This window comes from Diuraphis noxia, unplaced genomic scaffold (genome assembly GCF_037042655.1).
Source record: "Diuraphis noxia isolate RWA-SAM2 unplaced genomic scaffold, SU_Dnox_SAM2 contig0004, whole genome shotgun sequence".
Classification (NCBI taxonomy): Eukaryota; Metazoa; Arthropoda; class Insecta; order Hemiptera; family Aphididae; genus Diuraphis; species Diuraphis noxia.
Genome location: NW_028301714.1, coordinates 29,666,117 through 29,687,875, shown reverse-complemented (window position 1 = coordinate 29,687,875; position 21,759 = coordinate 29,666,117). Strand labels below are relative to the sequence as shown.

The 21,759-nt window shown below is 31.0% G+C and overlaps 1 protein-coding gene across 1 annotated transcript; it reads left to right on the top strand.

Moving 5' to 3' along the window:
- Nucleotides 1–6,771: 6,771 nt before the first annotated feature.
- On the top strand, nt 6,772–21,225 carry LOC107163445 (uncharacterized). Its single transcript, XM_015510888.2, has 4 exons — nt 6,772–6,991; nt 14,408–14,616; nt 20,548–20,657; nt 20,735–21,225. Exons 2-4 carry the CDS (start codon nt 14,507–14,509, stop codon nt 20,911–20,913), a joined length of 399 nt encoding a protein of 132 aa, XP_015366374.1. The 5' UTR covers nt 6,772–6,991; nt 14,408–14,506; the 3' UTR covers nt 20,914–21,225.
- The last annotated feature ends 534 nt before the right edge of the window (nt 21,226–21,759 follow it).

Below are 21,759 nucleotides of genomic sequence, written 5' to 3'. Positions count from 1 at the left end.
AATTGAAATTTTCCTTTAAATTATTTGGTTTCTGAATATTTGTGTGTTTGTATAAATGTATATATAATAATACACATCAAAATTATTGTTAATCCTAAATTCTCGTAATTGTATAATATTAATTGCAATTTGCATGTAGTTAACTGTAAAATGCTAGGTATCTACTACCTATGTTCTAAGACTTAAGTAGGTATGACCAAATGTTCAATAATATTGTGTTTGATCTCACAAAACAAAATATTATTGTTTACATTCTTAATCATACATAACAATTTATATATATAAGCTAGCTTATAAGGCTAGCTATTATACGCTATTTCTTATTTATATTCAATATAATCATTAAAATCGTATTGGAAAACGTATTAAATATTAATTCAAATGTGAATAAATCACAATATTAGTGCGTAGTATTTGGATCAACTAATATTGAAATAATGTTCAATATAGAAAACACAAACTAATTTTCAAATAATATTCTGAAATTAATGACATTTTAATTTAATAACACACAATTGGATAATTATTTAAGATTTAATACAATGCATTAATTATCCAAAACAAATATTAAATTTTCAGAACGAGAAATGTATACCAAATCGCATAGTTTTTAGATTTCATTTTTAATGTAATCGAATCAGAATTTAATTATTGCATTCGAAAAACATATACAAACATATTTTGTCGTTGTCTGTATTTGTAATTCTCACAAAATCAAAGAATTTATTCCTTTTTAAAGTTCAACGTGTTACCGTTGCATTAATCATGTTTATAACGATTTAACAATAATTTAGTATTATAATATTAATATTGCAGTTTAATTTGCCGCGTAAAGAAGAGAATTTGTTTGAAATTAGCGTATAATGATTTTTATTAATACCAATAATCCTGTTCCAATACTTTTTTTATATTAATAAAAAAAATTGTATTAATAAACGTCAAATGTTTTATTTTTTATTAATAGACAAAAACAATTTTAGGAAAGAAACTCTTTCTTAAATTTAATAAAACTACAATACCATAAAAATCACATTTCTATAAAAATACATATAATTTAGTAAGTAAAGTAAAAGTTGAAATTGATTAAAAATTTAACTTTCAGTAAAATAAAGTATTTTACTTTTTATTGCACGCTAAAAAGTGTAAGTATTTTTTTTATAGGAAATATTTCATAAGCAGAAAGTTTCTAGTATCATTAGGGATGATTTCAAGGGTAGCGATTGAGGCTATCGCCTTTATACCCTGTGACTTAGTTAATTCTTTTTAATACAGTATGTATTATTAAAAATAATAATTTATGGCAATTCAATGGCAGGAGTCAGTGAGTATTATAAGAAATTTAAAATAGAACAAGAATAAAATGTAATTACGCTTTGGCAGTCTTTACCGTGAAGATGAAAACAATTTTGTTTGCATATTTTTATTTTTTTATTTTTTTTATCCATAATAAAAGCGAAACATTTAAATTCAAACACCTACTTCCTTGAAGTTTTGTGAAAACGACTACCTCACTACCTATTATACTGTACAGTAAATTCTATACACTGTATAATATAGTTGGTATATATCATTAGTAATTTACGTAGAATTAGTTATTTTAAAAACGAAATCGTTAGTCTAGACTCATTATTCATAATTTGATAGTACCTTAAAGTCATATGTGTACCTTAGGTTTATTATAATATATCATAAGAAAAGTTACCTATACTAGTTTTAGATTATAACACGATAAAATATAAATACACATATCTTATAAAATTTAAACAAATTATACTTTGCTAACGGCGCGTTATTATAACTATATAGTAGTTATTCATATTTATCTCTCGATAAATGTTATTTTACAACAAAAATCATATCTATCCTCAGTTAATCGCTGGTGATTCGATTATTTCGATTGTGTGAGAAACGTTAACCCGTAGACAAGTAAAGCCAGTTGAGGATTACGGTCGATCGCTCGCGAAATAAATACATGTAATTGTTTCCGAAAAGAAAAACAAAATTAGTATGAAAAGTTTTATGGGATCCCAAATAATATATTTCTTAACCGCGCGCATTCGTCGTCGTCGGTGTCCTGTGGCTCGAGGCTCGACGCTATTAAAATTTACAGTCACTTTAAATCCGCGTACGAGCACGCGCACACTTTTGTGATTTACTGAGAAATAATTTCACAAATGTCTAGTATTATCATCGTCGACCTAAGCGTACCTCTAAACAATATGTGCGTATGGGTGGACGACTTTCTAAAAGCGCTATTTCAAACCTATTATCTCAAACGCGCGCATTGACTATTTTACGACCAACCGCGACGTTTGCACTCCGGTATCCTAATCATTTTATACTTCAGCCGGGATGTTTCTTTCACAATTCCCTAATGTCGCGGTGTTATTGTCCATCAAATATAATTGGTATGTAGGAAGTAGGAAGTAGGCACTCGTAACATCAAGACGTTGCGCGATATTCTTTCCGAGCCTTCGTCTCCCTCCGCCGCCATCCCACGGACATTATCAGGCGCATAATTAAAATGTGAATTTTATAATATTTCTCGTGGTAATAACGAAAATGCAGAGTTATTATCGCAGCAGCAAACATAATATTATATTATGGCGGAGGTGTATACATCGCGGGCACTAAGGTGTATATAATACATATTATAATATAATATGCGAATAGTGTGTGTGCGTGCGTATATAGTGAAATATTACGCCGAATCCGTGGCCGTGGTGGTCTGGGCGAAAGGGTTGGCATACCGGCTAACATGGTAGTTTAATTACGCGGTCCCTTCCCACCCCCTTCCACGACGTCGTCCGGCCTCGCCGCCAACACCACCACCACCACCACAACCGTGTTCCGTCAACCCCCGCGTTCGCGCAAACACACACACACACGTAACGCGGCCGGTCGCGTTCCTGCGATAAGACAACGGCCGGCAGCACAGCAAGCATGAGCGGACGTTGCGGCGCGGTGGTCATAATGGACGTCGCTGACGGTGGTCGGCGGCGAGTAGAATCCACGTATATATAGCCTCCGCGGCGGTGGAGGAGTAGCAGCGGCAGTATAGGAAGTGGTGGAGGAGGTGGTGGTCGTAACCAACCCTCCCGCCGGCGCGCGGCGTTTCGAGTATGTAACTTGCATACTGAGTGTCCGGCCGCGTCGGACACGCGGCTCGGCGAGGCGATCGTCGGCGGGCGGCGGTGGCGGTGGCGGAGCGCCAGGACGGGCGGGGGCGGTGTGAGGGCCCGAGGGCGGTGGTGGCGGCGGTCCCCGGCCAAACCTCTGCGGGCACGGCGGAGCGGAGCGGTGCGGTCTCTGCTCTGCATAAGATGAGCGCGCGGGCCTTGGTCAGCCCCGATCAATATGGGAGGAACGTTCCCTAACGTCGACGAACCGAACTACCCCCTCCCGCCACCGCCGACGCTTGTCCCTTTGCCACCGCCACCGCTTCACTTCTTCTTTCGCCCCACCGCCTTGCCCAGCAGCGGTCCGACGCTCTTGGGTCCACTTTACACTGCCCACGCCACGGACCCTGGCGGAAAGCGTTTGTGTGTGCGTGTATGAATACACATGCTTTATATGCATACGTGTGCGTGTGCGTGCGTGTGCTTATAATAATATATGTACATTGTACGTGTACGTGTGCGCGCGCGTGGTCCGATCCCTAACTTTTGTCTTTTGCATGCGCATAAGTGTGTGTGCGTATGTCCGAAGGGAGATTTTCCGTTGCTCGGTGCAAAAAAATATATTCGTAGTAGGTACGCCCGGTGACGACCACTACGATATCGACCACTTCATAATGTTACATACATATATACTGTAATAATGTTATATGTTTAGGTGTGTGACGCACATCTTAACGCAACTGTACGGTGGTGGTTGACACGTCGAAACGATAATTCTTTAATGTCGTGAAACCCGACTGAACCGAAAACACAAAATCGTTCTCTGTAATAGTCGTATTATAGGTAATATTCTGGGTATAACGCACATTACGTATTTATTGACGGTAGGATAATACCCACTAATGTTGGCGAGCGTTTTTTTTTTTTTTTACGTCACGCGTGGTTTGTTATTAACGTCGGATTATGCGGGTAGGTACCTGCTTATAAGTTGTGGGATGAGATCGGTATCAGACAATATTATGCTGTACGGAAGGAAAATTGTGAGAAAAAAAATTAATCTATTTTAAGTCGAAAACTTTTTATGGCGCAAAAATAGTGCGAGAAAACAAAAACAACAGATTAACCCATGACGAGAGCGTAGAAAAAAAAAAGAATTTCGTCGGAAAACAATTGAAAGAAATAAGCGTGCCGCGGTGTAAAACGCGGAAAACTTTAGGGGATAAGGGTTAGTCGTCGGGACCGTAAAGCTTCGAGGGTAGCTGTCATTAAGAAGGTAACTTTGTTATATTTTTCCTTTCCTTTTCCTTTTTTTTTTTCTTTTTCTTTTTAACTGAAACAAATCGTCGGCACGGTGGCGAACAGGTAGTCGAGTGGCATGCCGCGACGTCTTTCGTTTCGATTTTCCATTGACGACGACGGGTTTTAAACGGTTCAATCACCTCACCCCTGCCGTGCAATCGACACCTCTGTCTACCGCGCATCGGGCGCACATTTCATACTCATAAATATAAATATAAACGTTGGAAATCGGCATCGGCCGCGGGTGAGGAATTAAAACCGGTGACGGCCGTTGCCACGGCCGGCGGGGAGAGGATAGTGGGCTCGTCCGGACACGATCGGCACACCGGAAACCGGACACGGTGGCGGTCGGACACCTCTATTTTCCGGGGTAGCTTTTCATCCGTCCATACCCTGCTCCACCCATTCAGTCACACCCCGCCACGCGCCCGTCCCGCGCGGTTCGTCTTTAAAACTGTACCCGAAACTAAATCGCGCCTTTCTCCCTTTTCCCCGCACCGCATCACAACCATCACCCGTCCGCCATCCAGGCGGTACTCGAAGTTTTCAAAAACCGTCTAGACGGACTGAAATGCACGCCACGTCGCATTGTCTTATTGCCGGGGTCGTTTCATTCGTTTCCGGTCTGTTATTTTCCTTTCATCTCGCGCACCACTTTATTATTTGACCAACCGCGTTTTTCCACCTGAAGCGATTGCAACAAACGCCAACTCCGCACAAACATACGCGCGCACGCATAAACATTTACGCATCATGACACGTTATGATAATATGGTTTCGCGTGGAGTTAATGTGTGGAGTTATATTGTTATATATATAATTATATATACGCGCTCGTGTTTGCGACAGCATCGCGGCATTTGGGATGAAGTGGTTTTGTGACGGAGAAGTAGTACAAAAAAATTAAAAAGAAACCCGCCCAAAGGGCTGTATACACACTCATCGTATAATATACGCTGGGTGGAATAAAATCGAACGGAATAATATCATACTCGTATACATATTATTGCGATAAAAAATATTACACGTTTGCGGCGCGTGTACGTTCCTGCGAGGTTTTTAGTGACAAAAGAATGGGTATTGATCGGATCTTGTAGGTGAATATCCGAGCGAGTCGCTCGAGGGGGAGGGTGCCGTTAAAGTCCACACGCTTAAGTTTGAATAATTAGCTCGGCGAGGGCAGTGGTGGCAGTGGCACGTAGCGACGGCGGTGCGAGCCTCTACTCACGTATATATCTACATATATATATACACATATATACATCGTATACGGCGGGTGGACTTTGGCGCACACGCGGGACGATAGAGGCTCATCGGGCGGCAGGCTAACGGCCAGTGTGATGGCGTGGAGGCGGCGGCAGTCCGAGGTCCGGCGGTGGAACGTTCGTATATATTATTATGTATATGTACATATAATATGCATATACAGACACTCACACACACACACACACACACATACATATATGCAAACTAGTTGTGTGTGTGTGTGGACGAGTAAAAGCCGGTGGTGGTGGTGGTGGCCAGTCTCTCCGTCTCTCTTGCCATTTATCAATATGCTCACGTGGCCGTCCGGCAACGGCGGCGGTCCACCCCGTTTTCTTGACACCCCTTTATTGAAGAATCGATTAGGTTAGAGAGAAGGGAAGCTGCGCGTGGGCGGCGTTGGATGCTGAGGAGTGTATACTGTATATTTATGTATATATATATATACATTATTCTGCTCGTGTACACACACACACACATATATATATATATATAATATACATATTACATACATACGTATATATACATATTATATGGGCTGAAGAGGGGGATACGTAAGCCGGCGGTGCGGTGGTGGAGGGTGTCACCCGGAGGCGGTGGTGGCGGACCAAAGTGATGGCAAAAGCACAAGCTCTCCGGAGGCGAAGGCGACCCGCGACGCGATGGCGAGAGGACCGGTGGCGACGGGTGGTGGCGCGCTCGGTGTGTACGTTGTATTTGAATAATCGCGCGCGGACGGCCGGGGGCGCGCACACGCGTGTTCTCTCTCGGACATCGGCCGGTGTCGGCGGCGTGGCGCGGAGAGAAGTGCGTATAGAGGTATAGTGTCTGCGCGCGCGCGCTCGCGTGTGTGTGCGTCTATAGTGAACGCGCGGTGGAAACGCCGTCCCTCCGGCCCGCTGCTTACTTCGCTTCCTCCTCCTACGTTCACCCCTCTCTTGTATGTGTATATATATTCCTCTTCGGCCACTCGCTCGCCGGCCAACCCGTCCGTTAACGGTGGTGTGGTCTGACGGTGTGCGGTGGCGATGGACGTGGCGCGAGTGGTAGTGTCGGGGTTGGAGGTGCCGGTGGCGGTGGTGGTCACTACGTCACGTAGTCCGAGAGAGCTTTTCTCCGAAAACCGAGTCGCAACCCTTTATGCCCCTCCGCTGCCGCCACCTCAGCCACCGCCACCGCCGTCGATTCGAACGATTTCCATATATGTACGCGCTCGCACGGACGGTTTTTCTTTCGAGGCTACGGTGCTCTGCCCGGTAACAGCGTGTCAGATACAATATATTTCTACACGGCGCACACGCAGATAAAAGGTGACTTTTTTTCTGCAACGTTCTGTCACCTGGAGACTTAAAGATCGCGAGCACCCATCCGTCGCACCATCTTTTATATTATAATATACATATATAGAATTTATATCTCGTGTATGTGATAGCAACCTAACCTAACTCGTAAATAAATCGTGTGCGCCTCAAACGAAGAGAAGGCAACCGAGCAACCGACTCATACCATACTAGTGGACACTCATTTATAATATGCTGTATATGATCTACTGCAACGAGAGTAAAACTTTTCGCAAACGTTCGTCCGATTGATAAGTTTCTTTTTACTTGTCGATCGTCGTTTCGCAAACGAATATTTTTTCCACTATTGTCGAATGTGCCAAGACGTCTCTTAATATGACTCACAAAACTCGCGTGAATTATCTTAAACTTTGACTAAAACTTTACTACTTATACCACCTATAATATAGAGTTTGATAAAAATGTCATCTTTGTTGTCATAATATTTTGTTTCACACGCAAGACACTTAAGCTTATAGATTACCTCGTTTACTTAACAACACTAAACGTAGTTAGTAACCAATAAAATATTTATGTTTATAAATATGTATAGTCATATTCTAATAATATTAGTAATTACGAGTACTCTAGAGCCGCTGTACACAAAGCGTGACGAATTCTCTGTGTGTGCACATAAACAAACTTATTCACAAAATCAATAAACAACTGAGCTGTAAATGCACACGAAAAACTTTTTGTTTGAACACTTTGTAAGTTTATCAGATTGGAATTTACGTCAATTGACCCCAAAAAGAAAAACACAAACAATTATTATCTTATAGCCATCTGTTCGACTAAATTTCGACATTCTTCGTAAAGATAGGTTTCTTATTTATTTTAAATCTTGTAAACTTTTAAACTTTTCAAGGTGATATCCTATTGAAAAAAATGATATTTTGTTAAAATTCCTATTCAAACATTTAAATTATTATATTTTTATTTTATCGAAATGTGTTAAAAATGGAGTGTTTATAAGATTATTTCTACTATTATTTAATAATTTTTGCATAATTTTTCTTCCAATACAATGTTATATATGTACTATCGTCTATCTTGACATATAGTTGTGTTATTTTCATTAGTAAATGGCTTAATTTATTAAAGTATTAAATTGAATTATTTATTTACTTTTATTTTTATATACCTATCATACTATTAGAAGGTCGTTACACCCACACGTGTTATAAGTGTCTTACAAACGTATAATATGGCTAATTTGTGTTCATTAGAATCAATTTTGGTCGTTAATATTAATAATTAATTCAAGGGTAAATTGACCCTTAATGAAATTAAAATCTAAAAATATTATATACATATATTAAATAATTTGTCGTAAGTTTTTATTGATTTTTAAATTTTAAGTGCTTCATAGATTTGATCATTTTACATAGTTACACTCACTCACATCACATAAAAGCCTACATGTTTTAGACAATATTCTTGAGAACATTATCTGAAACAATAACTAATAAGACATCTTGAAATTATTTGAAATAAAAAATCTTGATTTTATGTACGTGAATTTCAACGGCTTTGAATATTATAATAAAGTAGGCCTTATATTTGTATACCTATATTAAGGATTAATGTGGTCTATATTATTATAACAAGTAAAATTACTAATTTATGCAAATGTCTTGGAGTTGATTTTGCTTAAATTATTTACGAACTACGATTGATCTTAGATTTATAGTTAGATTAAAATATTTGTCATAGATTTGTTTTGAGTTGTTAAATATTCTTCGAATTTAATAAATATTATTTATCAGTTTTAATGAAAATATTGAAGAAAATTGTTTCACAATAAATGTACCTGTAGCTTTTACTATAGTTAAACATTTTAAAATTTTATAAAGATTACCGTAAGAAATTATTAAATTAAAATTACTATTATTTGGTAGGGGTCACACACTGTATATATAAATGTCAAATTGAAAAATAAAATATAAGAAATACAACATATATATATATATATATATATATATTGTTTAGTTTTTTTATTAATATCTATATGAAATTATATATTAACAACTATATACTAACTATATTATTGTTAAAGAAAAAAAATATATGTTCACTATATATATATATTTAATATTAATTAAATATTATAATTATTTTATGTAAGTAAAATATACAAATATGATATATTATGTGTAATAAAATATCAAGTCTAATAGGATTTAGGATTCAAATAATGATGAGTACCTAGTTCTAATAATATATTAAGACAGACTACATTAATACATTACTTTTAATTAGAAAATAACAATACACTTACATCAATGCCTTAATTATTCAAAACTTTAAGCTTACATAAGATGTATATAATATACTATACACGACTATCTATAGTAATAGATAAGTATATAATGTAACATATTAAAACGATTAAAAAATGCATGTGACTATACAGATAATTATATATTTTATTTATAGTGAACATTTAGTAAAACATTGTATTGAATATTTTAAATTTATTAACCTATTAAACAGTACAACAGTATAATCAATTTTAACTGTCGCGGTATTTGGTGGTACATTTATACTTTAAAGCTTAAAGTTATTCTTTCTATAATATTTTTAAATGATTGTTTTTATTAATGATCCAACAAATAACGTGTAATAGTATTATAAAAACATATTAGTTACCTAAATCATATAATTTAATACCTTTTTTTAATTTTATACCATGTATTTTATTTCGTTTAAACACTGTGAAAAAATTCACCTTATAGGAAGATTTATTATAGACACATATTTTTGAATTTAAAACCTCATGGATTTGGATTTTTGAGGATATTACTAAAGTAATATTTTAAAGTAAATGTATATCATATGTTTTCAATTAAAACATAATTGAGTATTCTATTTCATGTCATAATTTTTATGCTATCTTAAACTACTTTCTTAGTAAAAATCATCTTCTTAGTTTCACTCTTTTAAGTTTAACAACGCTACTCTCTTACTTTATCTCAATGAATAATTACCATTATTGAACGTTTGACCGTTATATTTGTTCACAATTTAATAATTGATTATAAACTATCTTTACATTATTTAAACATTTGTTCGCATTTTTGCTACTTTTCATTAATTATATATTAATAGATTATAGGTGGACTGCAGTGTTTGTTGTTCTTAACCTGAAATTTTTTATACTTTAAGTGTCTCAGCAATTGGTGTTTTGGTATTTATTAAAATATAAAATTTAATTAAAATTTAGATCTTAAATTATTTGGTAGCTTAAAAATTACGTTCCACATTAATTATTATGTCATCAATTTGTTCGATCCACTGTTACTTTTATTAACCACATTACTTTATAATCATTTTTTTCGTTATATGGAACTAAAATATTATGATAACTACTTCATTTGATGTTGGAATTTAACAGGAATTGTTTTTATTTCATTATTAATCAATTTTATCAAAACATTTATATATCCATTGATTTTAAAACAGTTAATTTTCTCGGTAAACTTTATAAACATAGGTTTATTTTATTAAAACATATTTTTATTAATTCTGTTATCGCAAACACATCGCCTAAGGTTTTTATACGCAACAAAATAAGTAAGAACATCAGGCAATACTATAGAGACAGCAAAAATAAGTTATTGTATTGTAGATAATCTCGATAATATTTACATAAAACATATCCAGATTTATGTTTATAATAACATCTAAAATATATAGTTAATTTATATAAGCTACCTAATAATATTAAATAACAATTTATCTCGTCATCCCTTCAATTTTAAGTACATTCCGGCAGTATTATGGTTGTGATGGATTTTATGTATGGTGAATGGTGATAGTACTAAAATATGATTATTGGTTTTTTCTTTTTTATCGATTTAAAGTGGTTAGACCTAGGAGAAAAGAAGAATCAAATTAGCAGACATCATTATTATCTTCTTTGATGTCTCTAAAAGACCTTTAAAGTACACATTGCAATAATAGTATTACTCTATTGTAGGCTTTATGTACAAATTAAAATTGTTATGATAATAAAATAATAAAATAATATAATTATATTATATATTATGTCACAGAGAAAAATATTTCAGAAAAACATCTGTATTTTTCATATTATGTGATAGTCTATTTGTGAAAATATTTGATAATTTATTTATATTATATAATATATTTTTTTAGGACATTTTCGGTGAATGATATAAGTGCAAAAATGAGATAAGGAAAAAAAGTCACATAGCACGAAAGTGCCAAAATCCTAGATAGGTTCTATAGGTCTAACAAATGTTAGATTTAGTTATGTATATTATTAAGAACTTAAAAAAAAAAAACCAAACAATTAAAAAATGTTATTAGAATAAAGTATAACTCTGACTTCTGAGATGAAAAAATTAACTTTTCTTTCATGCTGAGAAATTCTGTCTGATATTCTATGCTAAATTCGCCTGGCCATCTCAATCAACAGTATCGCACATTTATTGTATAAAAATAAAATAACATTTTCACGACCATTTTTTTTGTAACAAATTTGACTTGTGAATAATTGTACACCACGACTAATTAACGAGACACCACGGGTCGGTTCGCTTGTAATTCTAGAACTGTCGCTGTAATGTTGTGTAGGTACTAGGTACCTACTATATACTGGTATAATGTGTGTACTCGCAGGCTCCTATCCACCCACAGTATTTGATTAATTTGTTTACAAAACATATTATTACCAAAACAAAATAAGAATTGTAATTAATTTATAATTGTATGCAACTACTCCGAGCATATATTTTTCATAAAATGTACCTATAACTACGTAGTTGATTTCACAAGCTTTGATTAAGTTGTATAAGAAAATTAAAAAATGGTGTAAGTTTTTTTTTCAAATAATTTTTAACATAAATTTAGTATGCATAATTTATAATAATGTCAATCTATTGCAAGGTTTTGTAGAGATCAAAGATTGTACACTGAGCAATAAGACTGAGTTTTAAATGTTTTAATATTTTACAATGATACGCAAATTATATTGAATCTTATACACAAATCCTACATTTCGTGATTTATCATTAGTGGATGATTGTGTTATATAATTTGAAGTTTAAAATTCTACAAGCGCAATCGTTGCTTACCTATAAAATTTGATCATTGACGTTGAACATTTTAATCTTTTAGCCTTTTAGATACCTTACCTATATGTATAATATGACTATATGTATTTGAATAAGACATTCGTTGCCAGCTTTATGTAAATTATCACCATATTATTATATTATTATCCTTCAATTTATTATGACTAATATGTCATATATATATTCAAAAGATTTAAAGAGTTTATAAACTGATATATAGAATTTAGAGAAAATATAGTAAGTTGGTATTGTATTCAAATTATATAAAATTGGGATAATTCGGTATACTAAAAACATAACTAGAAAGTATAATATACAATGACAGTTGAAAACAAATATTATTTTTAGTAATAATTATTTAGAATTAAAATCTATTTATAATAAGAGTAGGTACACTATATATTATAGGTATTGAAGTAGAATATCACATAAGTGTGCATAACCACAGTCTGCAAATTAGTACAAAGTAATTTTATTATAATTATTTGAGCTTATTTTTTACAAATTATTTTTATGTGATCTTAAAGACTAAAATTAATTAATCTTATATGTTAAAACAATTTAAATTGTATTAATACTTGTAATATAAAATAAATTAGAATATACTTAATACTAAATTTACTCACTTAATAAAATAAATAAAAAACTTAATATTTTATTTCATGCGTTAAATAAAATTCATATTAAAAAAATCTAGGTACCTATATAAATCGATTTGAAGCATTTTATAGTTATTCATTTAAATTTTAAAAAATGTTATACTTATTATTAAACAATATTAATAGCTAATAACCTGTGTAGTTGATGTTTAAAAAATAAAAATAAAAAATAAATAAATATTAATAGATTATTTTATTCTTAAAATTTATGGTAATAAGATTTATGATCTAATTTGACTTGGAAGTTTATCCTGATAAATTTGTTTGATTGAAAATTATTATCTCTATACTAAATTATAAATTCGATAATCAATAAATGTAACTACTAGGAATTAATTATCAAGAAAATGCATAAGTTATAACTTACTAGTATGACAATCTTATACGATAAACGTGATCAAATATCTATTTCAATTTTCTGTTAGTAAAGAATCTTATATTTTTTTTTTTTTATTGGTCTTGAAATTTACAAAGAATTTCCGCTTCGACAACTATGGGTCATTAGCACTGGATTAATTTATAGAATTAGAAAGAAAGAGAAAAAAAATTTTGTTAATTTTAATATACAAAATAAATATGTAAATTTTTGAACATTTTGTGTCTTATAATTATGTACATGTCAAAATTGTTGTTGTTAACTTAGAATAATCTTATATTTTTATAATATTATAAAAGGTTAAATTGTTTTATGAAAAGTTGTCTACCTATTATAAGCCTAAATAATTTATGTAAACTACCTAATGTACAATAATAAGTAACACGCATACTCCATAGAGTTTAATTGAGAAAATAAATAATAATGTATCTTAAATGCATCTCCATGATGGCCCCATTTTATTATCCAATATTTGAGATAGTTATTAATTTTATGAAGGGTGGCATTGAACTATTTTCCCCTTCTGTTTTATATTTTAATAACGTCTGTTTTTTTTATGAATTTTTATCAATGTTTGTTGGTGTATATAGTATAAAGTTTAAAGTCAAACAAAAACAGTCGCAAGACTTTTTTGCGATTTGACTAAGATTTGTTTTCCTTTTTTTTTTGTACATTTCCAACGATCCTTTTTGCGAGGGTCTATTTTTTCGATAAGGGCGTGTCGCTGTGTAAATTTCAACACTATTTCAATATTATGTACAAGATGTGTGTAAGGACAAAAGTACTAAACTGTAGTGTAAAAATAACAATGAAAAAAAATATTTAAAATACCCGCTATAATTCTATTTCTAATATTATTATTAGATAATAACCAATTACAGGGTACCTTAAGGGTAGAAAAGTAGAAATGTAAATATGAAAAAAACTTCTTCGATCTACTCGACATGTAACGTAACATCGCTTGACCTGGCGTACCACCCTGTTACCGGCTCTGAAACATTAATCCGACACGGTTATTCATTATTATTATAAATTCAGGCACCTGTCATTATTCACCGACACGTATTTAAACATACACGCCCGTAGTTTGATACTTTGGCAATTATACGATTGTTCCCGATTAATATAACATTAGACACTGAATAAGTTATTTTGAGCGTCCTAAAAATATCGTGATTGTGATTAAATTTTAGGATTTTTATTAATATTAAAATAAATGTAACAATTTTATCTTTTCATTTGGTTACAGTATAAATAATTAATTAGTGGCCTGCAATAGGAGGTTAAATCGTCATCCAAGCTGAATAGAGAAAATAGGTCGTGGTTACCAGAGATACGGGTCAACAGAATGGACTTGGAGGATCGGAGAATCCGTCGCAAAACACCAAAAATTAAATGTCACGAAAAAAAAATCATCCGTAAAGAAACGTATAATTGGAAGACTAAAGGAAAAACAAGGTAAGTCAGCATCAAAATTAATATAATTAGCACCTTCTTAAAAAAAAAAAATATTTACCAATGAATTTTACAATTAAATCTAAATAGTATTATTTTTAACGTTCAATTCTTTAGGAAGTGCATCATGATACATTTTTATGATTTCTTATTCAAAATTAAAGTACAACACAATTATGTATAATAGAATACGTTCATCTACTACGTTCAAATCTTATTAATTTTAGAAAAATCAACTAAGTTTTATAAATTTTAAAAATAAAACTATTACATATAATAATGAAGAAACGTATTATTTTTTCTTATATAAATTATTATACACTTTATAATATGGATCTATAATGAAGATTCTATTCAAATGTTCAAGGACATATCAACGTAAGAAGAGTAGCAGTAAACATTTTTTTCCAAATTAATTATCAATTTTAAACAAAAGAACCAAGAGCAATTTATTTCAATTTCTATATAAAAAATAAGAGATGCTGATTTTAATAAATAAAAAGTTTAGTTTTTGCCAACTGAATATCTTATAAAGTTTGAATATCAACCATTTCAAATTACGCTTGGAAATAAGATAAAATTAATTTTTTTATTTAAATATTTAAATAATTTATATCCTGAATATCGTAAAAATTAAGCAAAAAAACATTCTATGTAAATTATTTTACGTAACTCATAAACCACCCGTTTATATATTTTAATAATGACGCATCGTTATAATAAATGAAACAAATAAAAACTGAATAAAAAATTACTGTCGGAAAAGGGTTACGATTTTAAAATTAAGAGTTTGTGTTGTGCCTTGATTCTGTTCAAACAGTAAAAAAATATTATCAATAACTGAAATATGTAATTTTATAAAACTAGATATTTGTATCCAAGTCAAAACAGTTTGTAAAGATATAACTTTTACAATTCTATAATATATATAAAATATATACGAAGTTAAAACTTTTGTAATATACAAAGAATCGTCTTAACTTATGTAGTGTAGACTAGTAAGTAAATGAAAGAAAAATAAAATCTCTAAGCAATTTAATGAGTTATGTTCCAAAATCATCTTGACAAAATACAAAAATGGGCGAAAAATGGAAAATCATTCTCAATCCGACTATAAGCACAGAAGTTATTTTCACATTTCGTAGACTCGCTAATTTTAATTTCTTAAAAATCATCGGACAAAATATACCATGGTCTCATAACATAAAATATCTTGGAGTTATTTTGGATAAAAAACTTATCTAGAATCCACATATTATATCCTCCAAAATACAACAAGAATACCAACGATTAAAAATTGTATACCCATTATAATAAATCGGTAAATATCATTGAGCTGGAAGCAGGGCCGGATTTAGGGGAGGGCTGAGTGAGCTGCAGCCCAAGGGCCCCCACAAATGCAGGGCCCCCCAATGTTATGATATTTAAATTAAGATACAGAAAAAATATTTTATTTATATATTAAATACTCATATTTACACATATGTAATTAAATAAAATTGAACATAATTTTGACATTAAAAAAATGTAATTTTACTAACGATAATAATAAATGTATTCGCGTTTGTTGACATGAATGGTGTCTAAGAATCTAGATAAAATAGGTTTTTATGCCATCCGTAATCGGTGTTGATTTTCAAAACATTATTGATAAGTTTGTACAAATGAAATTAAAAAAAAGTTCCAGGCATTTAATTTTAATTACCTGACATTATTATTTTCATTATTCTTTATTTAATTACTTACACCTAATATTATGATGATATTACTTATATTATAGTTATACTTGATTTGATTGTTTTTATAATTATTTATTATTAAATAAGTAGTTAAATTGTTACTACTATAGTAGTATACTAAATATGATAATAAATGTTATTTAATAAGTAAAAAAATATATTTTCTTATTTATGTGTAAGGGGCCCCCACAATGCATTCCGCCCAGGGGCCCCCACATACCTAAATCCACCCCTGGCTGGAAGTGTTCATTACTTCTATGCAAACAAATCATTCGTTCTATACTACTATACGCTGTCCCTGTCTGGGGTCAATGTGCTTCAACCCACATAAATAAAATCAAAGTACTTCAATCCAGAGTCCTCCGTGTGATTTCAAATGCCCCATGGTTTGTTCGAAACGATGCGCTGCACACCGACTTCAATTTACCTACAATTAAGAACTATATAAAAGATCTATCGGCAAGCTTCTTCGGTTATTTACGCAAAGCAAATGGTCCTAACATTTCTGGTTAAATGTCTCGGCCCCATCAATCGAAGACTAAAGTGTGGTCGTCCTCATGACGTTCTAAATTAGATTATCTTCAATGAAAATTCTATTGTAGATCTTTCATTACTTGTAACACTATCTTAAATCTATTAATGTATATCGCTAATTTGTTAACCTAGGTAGTTATTTACTACATATTATGTTATTATCGTTTTTATAAATAGCTAAAAATTGTGTACATTATACCTAAGTTTAGATGACTTTGTCAGGAAAACTTTATAAATAATAATAATAAAAAAAATGAGTTAGGTATGTGCCACGTGGTACTGTGGTAAGTATATGCATTTTGTAGCTTATTTTAGTGAGGATATCTGATCATCTGCAATAACACAATAACATTTTTTAATTGTATAATTTATAAAAAATCATATATTTTTAAGATAAGAATTTAATAGTTACGATATGATTTCTGTAGGTGATGTTTTGACAATAATTAACAAAATATTTGTTAAAATTTGTAAAATTACTAATTATATTTCATAACATAGCTATACTCATAAAAATATTTATTTTTTTATAAATTATCATTTGTTAATTAGTGGCTATATTAGAGAAACTTTTATTAATATATATATCCTTAATCGCAAAATTGCATTAATCCAGTCAATTACGCGGCTCACGAAATGTTCATAATTTATACAAATGTAAATTCGTTAAGCACGTACATACAGTTATCATCTATTTTATGTTCTTGTATTTTATCAGTAACGTTTTTATGTGTTAGAAAATGTATATAAAATTAATTAATTTTAATTTTGTTATTTAAAAAATATACATGGACTTCACTCTTGTTATAATAATATATTTTTATTTATATTTTAATGATGTTATATTTATAAATTCAAAAATGTATTTCCCCGTCTTTTAATTGTGTTTTTATGCCATTAAGTTATTAGAAAGATATTACACAAAATCATAATTAAATTCAAGATTTGTAACAAAATTTGTTGCACCACCAAGATGAATTTAAGTTCTTTAAAAAAAATAACCAAGCTTCGTAAATCGTATTTTAATTATAAAACAATTTAAATATATAATAAAGTTACCTTTATATGTCTCCTATCGTAAATGATTAGATTTTCTTGATAAAAAAAGATAAGATTAAGATTTACCCTAGTAAGTCTAATTTTTAATAATGATTAATTATATTTATAATGAATTGCTATTTATCATTTTTAATTTATTTAACAACTAAAATAATGTATTTAATTAACAATCATTTAATTTACTTGAATAAAACTCATTGTTATAATTTTTCAAAAGTGAAGATAAATCTAGTTTTCTTGTATTTTAAATGCTTAAATAGCTATATAATAAAAATATATTCAAGGTAAAAATTCGGAATTTTAAGATATGAATTGGACTTTGGAATAACTAATAGCAAAAAGTTAAAAAAAAAAATCAGGGAATTCGGTCAGCTGCATAATAGCAGGTAGATCTGGAGTATTCTTTACGACCTACATGAATTTAAAATGTATTGATAAATCATTTTTGGTATTTGAAAAACGATTCTAAGCAAAGACTATCTGTCAGCATATTTCTAAGAATGTTTTACTTCACAATTGTATTGTTATAAGAAATTGATTTTCTATTAGAAATATTGTAGATAAAAATAATATTAAATTGTAAAGGTTGATTCACTAAATAGACTCCCTCACTTTTTTCATAAATAATACATTTATTCAAAATTATGGCGAAGTTACATAATATATCTCCTTAAAAACTATATGTCTATATTTTAAAATTCTAGAGATTTTTTTGTACTACCTACTTAAGGGATAAATTTTATGATTTTTCTTAAAATATTGATATACCAAAAAATAAAAATTTTTCGTATAACTTGGATTAAAATGTAAATCCGTAAATATGGGTAATAAGTAGAAATTAATGTAAATTAAATATGTAACGCTGGCTAATAACGATGCAGTTGATGCCTCAAACGGCTCAAACAATTAATAATAATAAAAAAAAAATGATTTGTATGAAACTAAATAACAGCTCAAATAACTTTAGTGAAGAACTTGTGAAATATATTTTGAATACGCTGTCTATCTATTTGTAGCAACTTATATCTTGTATTCAGTATTATGATTACTTCGGAAGAATAAGAATTAAATATAGTGTTAGATATTTGTTTCCATTTGAGTAGCTTAGATATTTTGTTTAGTATTTTTTATCCCTATCGATAAATTAATTACTTATTCAAGTTCATGTTTTTTTTTTTGATATTACCTGTGCTTTAATATTGATTATTGGCTACAAAAATTAAAATTAAATAAATGTTTCTTAAAATTATAATACTAGGTATCTGATACAAAATTGTAGTATAACTTGAATAATGATCCATAAATTATTAATTGTTATACATATACTTTTATTGTGCATTTTTATATTTCTTAAATAATAGTATAATTTATACTTTTTGTGAAAAAAAAACATTTTTGAAAATATGAAAGCAAATTTGTTTTTATAAATTGTAAAATTGTTCATTTTATTGTGTATAATTTAGGAATAATTAATTAAGTTGAAATTCAATTAATTAATACAAAAGTTATATACCTAATAGACTTTCGAATTGAATAAATTGCTTGTGTGTGTATATAAAAAAACTGAACAGATAGATGACGTACTAATATATACTACAAGAAAGAAATTTTCGAGATTTTGTCAAAATTTGCACATAATCTAACGTGAAGAGGTAAAATAATTGTATTTTATAACTACTCATTGATCAATTATTACTTGATATATAAGCTGTTTTCATTAAACATGAACAAGTTTCTGAAAACATAATATACTGCATTATATAATTTTTAATATTTCCAATGCTAACACTATTTCTAGAATAAAAGACAAATTGTTTACACCTAAACTATGTATATACCAACCTTTGCCTTTTGATTGGAAATAATTTATTAATTATTGACAATTTGGATAGGTTAGGCTAGAACTGTATTATAGTGATATTGTTGATGTGTGTTCAAAGCCACTATAAGATGAAAATGCAATTAAGTACATTTATGGATGACTTATGTACAATTCATCTAGAGTATATTCAATTAATTTGTAAAAAAATTGATTTAAAAAATTTAAAAATATTGAATTTCCCAATATCGAAACATACAAAGAGGTAATGAAAAATAATAACATCATGAATATAAAATGAAATATCGTAAAATATTACACAATAAATAATAATGAGTAATATTCTTAAATAAATAAAATAATATAACCTTAGGATTCTTTTGATATACTATATAAAACAAAGAAGAACATTCTTTGTAATGAGAAAAATAAATTGCTTATTAATTATAACAAATAGCAATATTCAGTGATATTGTTATATAAGTTTAGGAATTCTAATGAATTATTAAATTAATTATGTAATAATTGTTATAATAATGTTTTTATGGTTTATTATTGAAATTGTGTATAGAACCAACATACTATATGGTAGTAATCTTTTCTTTGGTTAATTCGCTCGCGATCACTGTTTATTCAAACATGTATAAGTTGCCTGAAAAATAGTTAAATTTAAACTGTACTAATTGCTTATTTTTTTTTTTTTTTTTTTTTGTCAATTTCCTCTCCCTACACCTGCTGAAACGTCGTTGACGGTAATACATTAATTTTATTCGTATTTTGCAGGTGCCCGGACAAAGGGACGATGAAAATCCAAAAACCTGCTCAGATCAACCCTCTAATGACGATACTGATGAGTTCTCGGCCTCAACTTGACCAACCAACCAGCAAAATCCGTTAATATATTTATTTTTTCTATAAACGTAATATATTGAGATTATTAATAATGTTTAATGTTCTGTTTTGGGCATAGGCAATGTAACTTGTACTGAGAGAGTGCCGTTGACTTCGTACAGGACTGTGGTTTTGGAACTTCCCGAAAACTTTCAATACAAACCTGCCGTAAAGAAGTCAGCTGTTGCCTGCAAATTAACAACCCACAAATGCATTGTGCCTGATCCTAATAAATTGAAATTAAGCTTGAGATGGTAAATGTGCGTGTTGTAAAAATAATGATTATATATAATAAGAAACAGCGATTAAGTCGTGTCCTTATTAATAAACGTGGTCGGTCGGTTTTTTTGTGTTTTAATTTTATTGAAAAGGGCTGAGTGACCAACGGCTTTTGTAAGTTTTATGCTTACTCGGCGCTCATTAGCTGACCCAGCAACATTGCAACCAGGGTATACCTATCCCTAGCGAGTGATTTATGAATTCTATTCAAGGCAGTATTCAACGTGGGGTTAGAGAAAAGGAAAAAAGAACAAAGTTGTCGACCGTTTTTCAATTAATCTCCGTTGAGGTCATTTCATCGTATACTCAACATTATATAACACGCTTATACTAATGCGTCTACACATTATACACATATATTATGAACAATATATAATATGCAGATTATTATAACCGGTTAGAGTTTGGACGACCCACATATGCGACACTCAGCAAGTGTACCGGTTCAGATGTGAGGTTGGCAACCTTGGGTGTATCCAACTAAATGCTTGTTGTGTGAGGTCGTGTTATATTTGTTATATCAACCCCCACCCTAGAATCGCTGTTAGTGTACAGTCTTCTTGTGTAAAGTATTCTGCCGCACGTGGTGGCGTTCAAGTCTCCGAAGGCCACCACCACTGTAGCACTCGAAAAAACAGGTTGTAATGAAGGGTCGCCTAAAATTGTTGAACTAGGCCAAACACCGCAAGAGGTAAGAATCGTAAGCAAAAACAAAGATGTAAGAATGACTAAATTTATGGCTAGGCATCAACTTATCGGGAAAAAAAACTTATAAGTATTACTATGGCCTCAAGCTGGGTGAGATGCTCTATTAATTATATTTTT

Excerpts from the sequence above, each read along its gene's own strand:
- LOC107163445 (XM_015510888.2), top strand. The coding sequence starts at position 14,507 with ATGGACTTGGAGGATCGGAGAATCCGTCGCAAAACACCAAAAATTAAA. Across the intron at positions 14,617-20,547 it reads AAGACTAAAGGAAAAACAAG|GTGCCCGGACAAAGGGACGA; the intron begins GTAAGTCAGCAT and ends CGTATTTTGCAG. Across the intron at positions 20,658-20,734 it reads CCAACCAACCAGCAAAATCC|GCAATGTAACTTGTACTGAG; the intron begins GTTAATATATTT and ends TTTTGGGCATAG.